This window comes from Aulostomus chinensis, chromosome 2 (genome assembly GCF_037954235.1).
Source record: "Aulostomus chinensis isolate RoL2024-O1b breed Wild chromosome 2, RoL_Achi_v1.0, whole genome shotgun sequence".
Lineage (NCBI taxonomy): Eukaryota > Metazoa > Chordata > Actinopteri > Syngnathiformes > Aulostomidae > Aulostomus > Aulostomus chinensis.
Window position 1 is genome coordinate 27,436,279 of NC_141321.1, and position 10,966 is coordinate 27,447,244.

The 10,966-nt window shown below is 42.0% G+C and overlaps 1 protein-coding gene across 3 annotated transcripts in view; it reads right to left on the reverse strand.

Moving 5' to 3' along the window:
- igdcc4 (immunoglobulin superfamily, DCC subclass, member 4) overlaps positions 1-5,810 on the reverse strand; it is a 41,892-nt gene extending 36,082 nt beyond the window's left edge. For all 3 annotated transcript variants that reach the window (XM_086188294.1, XM_086188303.1, XM_086188285.1), the window contains exon 1: positions 5,487-5,810. In XM_086188294.1, coding sequence (XP_086044420.1) covers positions 5,487-5,553 — 67 coding nt within the window. In that variant the 5' untranslated portion in view covers positions 5,554-5,810. The remainder of the gene's footprint in view (positions 1-5,486) is intronic.
- Between the last annotated feature and the right edge of the window lie 5,156 nt (positions 5,811-10,966).

Sequence of the window (10,966 nt, forward strand, 5' to 3'; positions counted from 1 at the left end):
TCAGTCCGGTGCCAGAGATACTACAACAACAAAACCAGTGCCAGCAACAGCAGCAGCGGGTTATCAAATGCCACTGCAAAATCTTAAGGTTTTCACTCACAAAACATTTGACTCGTGGTTCAAAGCCATGACAGTTGCAAAGTTATTCATTTCTACTGAACTGTGAAACAACCATGTGCACTGGCTCTTTGGTTTGATTTCATGAAATGAAATGAAAGAACTAAACGAAATTTAATCAAACAGCAATTTCAACAGTGCTACCTTATTCAACCTTACCTTACCTTGTTAATTCTATCATTTTAACAAGTGCATATGATGTTAAAAAAATAGTAAGCTATTTAGTATAATAGTAAGTATATGATTGACTTTTTGTTGAAATGTTACAGGAAGAAAGAATGTGATCAAACCAGTAGAGCCATCTGCAAACAATACAGTCAATTTTATCTTTGACAAATTTCTTAGTCGGAGATTCCAAAGGTTCATGATACAGAGATCTAGCAAGAGGTCTCTTTAGGGCTTTCAATATTTGTCATGTACACTTAAAACCCACAACCTTTCCTCAAAATCGAATCCATCAAGACAAAAACTGTTGTAGACAAATAGCTTTTTGACACATTTAAAAAATCAGCTGCGTCTTCCAAGTTGAGTGTTTATAATGTGTGACACCTGTTAAAGCCGCAGCGATTCTCTGCATTAAAACCACTTTTGGTTACCAATAACGTTTTTGTTTGTGTTTTTTTGCAAGCTATCTGTCTGTACATTACTGGGATGCTCCTGACTTCCTCCCAGACATGCAAGATAAGTGGTTTCGAGATAGGCTGATGCCTGATTGCAGGCAGAACAAGAATGTCAAGCACCCACTCTTTAAATCAGGGTATATGCTGCTCTAGGGGAATTGCTCAGTGACAAACAGCGGGAGACTGCTGTTGCACTGAGTTATCTCTGTGGCATTAATATGTGAAGGAGCTAATCTATGGGCCTAATAAGCACTTGCTGCAGAAAACAGATGACTTCTGGGACATTTGATGACACAATATGTGGACTGTCTGATAGTTTCTGCCATTTAAACAGTGGTTAACACTCTCACAGATTTGGGGTAATATGTACTAGGGTGACTTTCTCGGTCATGCCAACACTTCCTCATGCAAATGTTTCTGTGTTGACATTTTGCATCACAATAGTTAATTTGCTCATTGGCTAAAGTTTTGCAGGGCTGTGGATGTTTTCCTCTATTAACAACTGTGCTTCACTGTATGTCTACAAACACAAAGACACCTAGGCACTGCCCTTCCATTCATTTGGTTGTGATGCGTTAAGTGAAGCTGACATATTTTTATTTGATGCTTCAAAATGGACAAAACAAGCTCTTAGTTTGTGGGTCCAGGCATGACCCTTGGCCTCTAATTCGCCCCACCAGCACCCGCCAATTCATCCCTGTCCTAGAATCACCCCTAGCCCCCGCTCACCAGCTTCAGTTCCCACAAAAACACAACAAGCAGCAACACCCTCCACATTCATGCTCCAGTTTCTCAACCTAACAAAATGTGCATCAAGACAAACATGCACACTCCTCAACGATCGCATTGTTATTCGTCATCAAGAAGAGCAAACAACACAATGTAAATTTTCAGCCACATAAAAGTGTACACTATTAATGAGTGTAGCTTTTGATTTAAGCAAAATGCCAGATTGTCATTTACCTCCCCAAGATTTCATCATTGCGATGGGAACGTCCCCCGTGTCAATAGAAGCTCAAGGAGAGTAATTCCCTCTGTCTCTGCGAGAGTCTGCAGGGGATGGTAATTTGGCTTGATATAAAACAATATTCTCTGACCTTCTTTTACTACAGTACACTGGATGAAAGTCAAGGAGGTATACCCCGAGCTGCCTCCCTAATAAAGCCCTTAAATGCACAACTGAACAATGAATAATGGAACCTATGTGATGGAATTACAGTATACCTAAAGGGAAGGCGGTGCCTCCTCTAATGTGCATAAGCACTTTAGTTTCTAATATATTCATTCTGACACGCTTGATTTCTCCCCACCACACCAATCCCTGTGCATACTTACTACATCCCCTTTGTCCCCGGTGGGACATAAGGCAGTCCTCCTCCATAGAGACCTGTCTCACTCTGTGTTAGGCACCCCATGTTAGGCCCATCTTCTTTAGTTCAGCTGTCACAGTTTGCTGGCAATTTGTTTGGGACCGTTCTTACTTCATTTTCCCTGGTGAAATCCCTTCACCCATGGAATTTGTTCCTGGGCCAGTCTGAAGACATCTAAGTTTGCAAGTGTTTGTCCATCTTGTGTATCTGTTCATTTCAAATCACCTCAGACCAGGGAAAAAAGACTTGTTTTTCTGAGAGGCATCAGTCCTTTTCACATGTCACTTGTGGTCACGCACTCTCATTCTGAGCTGTACAAAAGCATTGACTTTACATTGCTGCAGTGCTTTGACTCCCAGATACGCTGCAGCCTATTGAGCCTTCCCAAGCCTCGCTCTGATGTCCTTTTGTGTTGCTTTGTCTTCGTTAACAAGACTTCCAGGGTTGGTTAACCCCACTGACATTGCCAGGAGTGTTCCCATTCACTGTGATTGGTGCATCAGGAGTGGCATTAATGTACCTCACTTGGGTTTAGGGGGCACTGATTGTCTTGCCTGTCTATTTGGCAAACTCCCTCAGCCCCTCACTTTTCTCCTGCAGATGGATATGGTGTGAGGAGATCCAGTAAATCAAGGTCAACAGCAAATTTTAGACCTGTCTAGAACTGACCTGATCAAACCAGACTATGAGTTGAACCATCAAGACAGTTTTCCATCAGTTTCATTCCTCATTATTGCACTGGCAGGAAGGTAGCCATACATAAAATATCTAAGAAAAGCTTTGAACAGCAGAGGAAATTTATATTGAACAAACAGGCTAATGAATATATTAAATGATGGCAGATAGAACATGGATTTTCCACTTTTCTTCTACATCATTAGCAATATTTTTTTCTAATTTATAATTATTATTTTATCATTATGCCATATTAGCAATATTGTGCTACTGTACAGTACCAGCATGATCAAGTGTGGATTTCGAGGATCCATTTGTTCAGAATCATTTGACAAAATCACCAAAGAATCAAACTAAAAAAAACTTCATCTGAAGTAACAATTAGTTGAAACCAACAAATGTGAAAGAATCAAAAGTCTATATGCACTGTACAGATGAACACAAAGCATTTGGCACCAGAATTAGCTGGTTTTCATCCATATCAACTATGCTGCCATAGCTGTCTGTCAGGCAGTTACTTGATGAACAGAAGCTGCAAAGAAAAACAATATGGCGATTGTTGTTACATCTTCGTCTGATGCGGGGACTCAATTTTCCCTATAGGTTGATTATAATGGATACAATGTCAGCCACGATGTCACGTAAGCTCCCAACTAAAGCTCTAACAATGATCTCGTCATGTGAAACTAAAAACTTTAGAGACATTAAAAAAACAACAACACCAGAAGGGGAACCCAAACCAGCGCTAATGGGTTTTTCTTATTATTCATCTTGTTTGCCTTTTGGGTTATTTTCAAATTAGTCCGATCACTTGTATTTCACTTCATTTCATTATTTGCTGATTTGGATAGATGATTATAATGAAATGAAATGAAATCCAATGTTCTCCCTTTCTATTTAAGCAGATATTTAATAATTTGTGGATAGGCAGCAAAAAAGGGAAGTGTTTATCAAGTGTGTTTCCATCAACTGGTTTTATGCAACTAAATGAAGCTACAGTACAAAATGCTGCAAGAGAACAACACAATGTGCAACATTATGCACAACTGTATCTTTGACAATAGAGTAGAAGAAGACAAGCCAGCCATCAGCAAAAACAACAATCTAGCAAGGTCTCGAGGAATCACCTGCAGTTGGATATGTTGTAACTGTCCTTTGGTGACAGCTACTACTGGACATGTCTCCATCCATCCCTTTTCTACCACTTATCCTATTAAGGGTCACGGGGGGGGGGGGGGGGCCTGGAACCTAGACGGGTCTCCAGTCCATCACAGGACCAACACATAGAGACAGACAACCATTCACACTCACAGTCACACCTACGGTCAATTTAGAGTATCAATCAGCCTCGTCCCCTCTTGATGTCTTTGGACTGTGGGAGGAAGCTGGAGTACCAGAGAGAACCCACACAGGAACAGGGAGAACATGGAGACTCCACACAGAAAGACCGAACCTCGAACCTTCTTGCTGTGAGGTGACAGTGCTGACCACTGCACCACTGTGCCGCCCCGGTAATGTTTCCACTGATTTTAAAATTCTGTCTAAACGAGTGTCAGTACCAGAGACCTGAGTCCACAGAAGCTGACAACTGTCTATAATGACGGTATACACACACACACACACACACACACACACACACACACAGATTCCCTCTAGTTTTTACAGGGTAGCTCATTAACATGTTAATATTCAGCGTGTAAAACCACTAAGCTGGTATCACCCTCCCCCATTCCTCTGTTCAGCATGGTATGGATACTACATTGTTGAAGTGTGTGGTCCGGTTCAGTAATTTCATAAGAGCCATGCTGAAATGTGTCCAGATGTCAGTCCATGTGACACAACAGCTTGTGAACAGACAGGTGCACAACTGTAACACGTGAACTTCTGCTGACCCTGACCAGCGGCAACCTGCACTCATGTCCTGCACAGGTCTTTGCCATGTAGAATCTTAAATAGCCAGTTTTTCACCCACTCGGTCTCCTGCGTGGGCAAGACTTTCTTCTGAAACCAGCTCTTGTCCCCTTTCAGAAGGCACCACATTGCATTTCAATGTCAGAACTCTGAGGTACTTTTCCTCTGGTTTATTTGGATCATACATGAATATGTTATTTAATCTGTCTCAACAATCCTCTCACTCCACTCTCTGAGTCAGATGATCAATGAGACTCCCCATGTGCACAGGTTATCAAAGTAGAGGAAATAAGGTCCTGGTGTTTTAATTGGCTAAACAATTAACACATTTAACACTGAGCTGCCTTCAGGTAGCTCTAACCACAAGTCACTTTAAAACGAGTCCCTCTTTGATCCAAAGTTCCCCGGTCGCTCTAGAACCCTCCGGCCACCCTGTGGCAATATTCAGGGCTGCTCCCTTGCTGGCGATGTGCAGCAACTCCGGAACGCCAAAGCTCACAGCGTCCTGAGAGAAACAGGCATGAAGTAACAATACACTCCTAACTCGGGAGCACCGGAGAGACCACAAGAGGTGGACAAAGAATACTAAGGGACAGGACAGATCAGAGCCGGGACCGTGCAAGGTGTAAATTCGCCCGGTGGCTCTGTATCTTTCATCAGAGCTCACTTCTGCTCTGAGTAACTGCACTTTAGGGTAATAGAAGTGGCCCGCTGCCTCACCCATGCACTCCCCTGGAAAAAAAAGGGATCAAAAAGAAAAAAAACATGCACATGATTAAAGTGAGCTCTTTACCTTGCTTGGATGAACCACAAAACAGCAAAAGAAGACTGAACAGCCAAATTGTTCTCTCCAACGCCATGTACAGCCTTTGATTTCCACCAGTGGGGCAGCAGCGTGTGTCTATACAAGCAGTTATACCGTTACAGCGACATGCATATGTAGGAATCCGCTATTGTCTCCACCGGTGCGTTAGGGACTCGTTGTGAACGTGGAGGTCTCTCTGGTTAACAGTCCCCCCGCTTTCCTAAAAAAACAATACGCTTGCACGGGGAAGAGCCGTCGTGTCTCTCGGCGATTCAACGCCATGTTGCGAACGAATGTTAAGTGTATGGCTGCTGGTCCACACACATATACGCACACGCATGGACGCACGCGCACGTGCGCAAACACGCACATTGCCAGACACTGGCTGGCGAGTGGAGTCCTGAAAAAAAGCTGTTGGTGCTTCTAACACAGCCGTTCTTTTCTCCCCCTCTCCGTTTTGTCTCGGTTCGGTGTATTTATCTAACACTTGAGAATAATGCATTCAAAAGCCACGTGGCTGAAGAAAGACTTGAAATACCAATTTTCTCAAAATATATTTTACCCCAGGCGCCCTCTGTCTCTGTCTGGAATGATGAATTCGTTAGTGCTTAGTGTGGAGGGGTTCAGCCTCTCTGTTATGATTGCTGTGTCCCTGAATGAGCCCAGAATTTTGAGACACCGGTGACGTCCATGAACACTCTCAGATTCAAACATATATTTTTAATGTACAACCCTGAACCCAAATTTATTAACAAGAGCAATCAGCGTGTTCTTATGTTTTATTCATTTCCCCTCTCAGTATCTTTGCACACATTTTTTGCATGTATGCTTGGCTCCATGTTTTTTAAGTGTGAGATAAAGCAGGACTGGATACGAAGAGGGAGGGCACATGTGCTCCCTTAGCATGAACAAGCATGAGGAGGAGGAGAAAGAGGAGGTGGGGAAGAAGGGGGCGTTGGTGGTGTGCATCCCAATCAATCAGCCTGCTCGCCCCCTGCACTGAGTGCTGAGGGACACGCTGACTTCTGCATGCAAACACATTGCAGGAGCCAGCTGGAGCCCAGCCTTCCCAGAGCAGACAAAGACTCGCCTCATGTATTACTCTCAGCATCACTGATACTAACAGCATCCACCAGCATACAAAGAAAGTGCTGGAGAGCGAAGCAAAACAAAGACTTTAACCATTCAGACATGGTCTTATAGCAGTTTACAATGTACAACGTACAACGTAATGAATAAAGGATTGTTCTTTGAAGTTCTGAAGTGCAATATGACTGAATGACAGCCAAGCCCTTACTAGATTCATCGTGTACCATTAGTCTTTTAATCATCTGTGGTTAAATAGCAGTAAAGGAGTGCTTTGTATTTTGCCTACAACACTGAGAGGAAAGACACGCAGTGATAAAAGGCTGAAATGAAGAAGTTCCCTTTGGTTATAATACCTTGTCCAGCTAGATTGCTCATCTCAGTGTATTCATTTAAAAAATGATATACAGTTGATTTAAGCTGATGAAATGAAATGGGATGGATGTATTTCCCAGGTGTCTGATTAAAGCAAATGTCTGGGCCATCAGATTATGTGATTGCATTGGAAGACTAATAGCATTGCTGTGTCCTCTGTGATTGTGGTCAAGCTGTAATTTCCCCACTTCTCATTTTTCCTCCCCAGCTGCCGTAAAATAATGAACACAAACTACCAGCTGCTCACAAATCACTCGACAAAGTGCTATGATCTGTAGGCACAAACCATAGCTTTACTACGGTTGTGTCATAAAATGTTGACTGGTGAGTGTTTTGCTTCATGTTTTGGCTTTGTGCCTCAGTCCATCACCAGATGTGCCATGCAGGAAACGATTGTACAGAATGTTTATCTCGCAGCATTTCCAACAGTCCTGACAAACACAAATGAAATGGTGTGTGTCCTCATAGGAGATCAAAGGCTGATCTGGTGGCGGGTTCAACCAGGTCCAGGTTCTGTTCTTCATTAGAAGTAACCTGATTCCCTTGAACCCCTGACAGTCATGGCCCTGCACTCTGGTTAATGTATATTATGACATCCATGTCTCAGTGATTGAATATTGTTGTCTCACTGTTTCGAATAGCTTTGAACAATAAGAAGAATAAAAAAAAGAAATAGTATGTGGTCCAGAAATTACAGACGTGTTCCTACGAGCGCAGCTTCTGTTTCAAGCAGGAGAAATAAAGAAAGCCAAGACAGCCAAAGGAGAAAATGCTGAGAAAATTATTTACACACTAGATTCTCTACCCACTGAGACCAATTAAGATTGGACTGGTCTGGCTTTAGTCAAACACAGCGAGAGGCTTTCCTAGTTTCTCTTGACAATAAAGGGGAAGGTTACTGTTGGTGTTTAAATTTTTTTTTTTTAATGCAACAGGAGCTGAGTGTTTCTGCAATACTCTAGAAAATGTCCATAAAAAAAAACTTCCGGGGTGAGATAAAATGAGATAAAAACTTGCGTTCACAATCGTTGTTTACAACTATTTCCTAATTAACTGGCAAAGAAATGCGATCTGCATTTCATTCAAATACAGGAAAACAAGTCAGAGCAAACACAGTCAACACAACAACACAGTCTCTTTGTTTTTGCATTAACTGATTCATTTTTAAGATTATTTAATATTCTTAATGTGTCCTGTCTTTTGTAGATTAGAGGTTGCTCCTGATTTTTCAGGTGCAATGCAGGCGCCACAGTCACAATTATTACAGTGATATATGTTAATATACAGAAGTTAAGCTGCTGTTTGCTTTCCTCGATTTCATAATCGCTTTTATTTAGAGGAGTAAGAGAACCACCTTTGTACTGTGATATTAAGACTGATTTAATGGTGATGAATTTTAAGATGGACAAAGCTGAAAAAATAGCATTAAAGCCCGTAAAAACAAAGTGGAAAAAAAAACAACTAATCAGAGATACAGATATAGATGAAGTAAAATAATATCCTAAAAACAAATGAATCTTCAAAATATTGCCTTCAATGAAATTTAAAAAAAAACATGATTGGCAGGGCAATGATTCTGACAACTTGCTTCTATATTCTCATCCTTTTAGTTTGTATCTTTGGGCCACAGATGAATTGATTGTGTGAAGTTTGTGTATTTAAATGCTGAGGACATTGTGTGTTGCTTCTTTGTCAAGTTCGGAGACACCAGCTCCATGTGACAGCAGGGTGTCCTCTGAATAGATGAAGAAACATGAAAGACGGACTGACGGACAGATGGAACAGTGCCCCCAGCTGGAGGTGCTGAGGAGTGATCACGTCAGGCCAGACATGCATCATTCATGCAAACAGTACCCAGAAAGGCATGCTGATCAATGCTGAAAGATCCTTCCTGGTGCACAAAACAAGACATTAAAACATTTTGCCAGAAGTGTGTATTTCAAATCGAGTGTCCTTTCAATTTTTTTCTGGCTTGTATTCATATAAACCCGTATTTAGTTATCAACTAAACCATGAAACTGAGCAAAATCGATGTCATTTATCTGTCCTTCATTTCCAGCCGGGTTTAATCAAGTACTGTGAAATGTTTAGAGAACAAACACAGTATGCTATGGTCCATGGTTCATGTTTGGATATGTAAATGAGGTGTGCTTTGCCACAATGTTATTCCACCTCCTTCCGCTGGAAGGGGTGCCCTCCACATGCCTGGTCTGGTGGAAAGCGTCTCCATAGAAACTAACACAACAGTGGCACATGGGCTTATAGGGTGACTGGGCAAATGGTTTTTCTTTTTCTGGACAATGGCACTGGGGTGCACTGGTGCTGGGATGGAATTGAGAGTATCAAGGGCATTGAGAGTCCCCGCTTGATACTCTTAACAGACACTCATTTTTACCCATTTAAAGTGCATTTACTCGCCCGGTGATGAAGATGAATAAATGCATTCATGTATTTCAAAAGAAATAAGGGGTTTAGCATGTATGTGGAAGTATTTCTTTGTGTACAATGCCCACTTTCGTGTATGTTTAACGCCAGTGTTTGTCCTGTGTCTTTGAAAAATTTAAAGCAGGTGAATGAAAATATTTTAGCACAATAAGATAAAGGCAGCATTAAGTACAAACTAAATGAATGCTGCAAAGAATTTTTCCTATCATTTCCAGTGTATTTTCTATGTGTGAAGCCCTTCCCTCCGCCCTTCGCTTCCTTTTGTCTCTGTCTCCTAACCCTCTGATTCGCTCAGCGGTGTATTTAATATCCTGTTCTACATCCAAACTGGGATAATGACAAAGTTTGCAGTAAAGAGGATCCAGAAAAGACTTATTTTGTCATGTCAATGCTGTGTTGGCAAAGCTTGCGGGGGAAATCTGACATTCCCAGTCTAATCTGTGTGGTTGGCTGCTGGGGAAGTGGTGTGCAAGGGAGGAGGTAGGTGGGCTCTGTTGATGCAGAGTACAACTATCACTCCCTGAGAGAAGCAGCCCTTGTTCATCTGAGCTCAAAAAAGTAGTTTCGGCATTAGAAGCTCAGATGAATATTGTGTGAGAAGATCTCATCTGGATGGTTTGTGCGGTATAGAGAGTTGGACCGCCTTCTGCTTATCGCGCGGTGACCTAGAACTGGCCTGTCTAGACTGAAGCTATTCTGCTAACTATTTATGACGGGAGAAAAAAAGAGTTTGAAAACATGAATGAAAGGAAGAGATGTGTCAGCTATTCCAGCTTTTCATCCCCAATGGCAATGGTTTGACGGATAGTTTTTAAAATCGTTTATTGATTTATCAAGAGCTGCATAGGCTCTTTTTTCATTGCAATGCATTTAATTGTATCAGGCTTCCTCTCTGCTTCTGATGTGATAACCTTCATTGGCTTCCTGACAAGATTAAATGTCTCATTGTGCTGCACCATTTGCAGACAGGCAACCTAACCAGGGTCTGCCCCACTCTCAATGAGAGTTTAGATTGTCTCCAGGACCCCATACTGGACGGATGGACCCACAGTGTGACAACTGAGCATGAACCCACTTGACTTCTACTAATTGCACAGCCGAATTCCTCAAGTCAAATCTACTGTAAACTACTCTAAGCATTTTAACCTGCTACTTGGGAAGATATAAAGGGTGAAGGCACATCCTCTCTAACCACTTTGGTTCCTGGAGAAATGTATCTGTGTTTTTTTCAGGGGCAGTAAATATATACCGAGCTTTCACACACGTATTCTCCGGAGAACACTTTTAAGGTCACTCACTGCTTATGTAAAAGAGGTTTGTTCAGGTTTTAGCTCCTCAGTGGCAAATGGGAAATCAAACAAGGCCTTTGTCACAGCAGACGTGTTGACTTGTCAAAGCAGGAAAACTACAGGCTTAAACAGTTACAACCACAGCTCCATTAAGTGTCCCTGTAAGCCATATTGGCAAGGGAGCATGCAATAGTAATAGAGCTTTGAGTCTGCACCTGAATTATCTGCAGCCAGCATTTACTTCCTTAATTCCATCTGTGCTTTTCTTGCTTT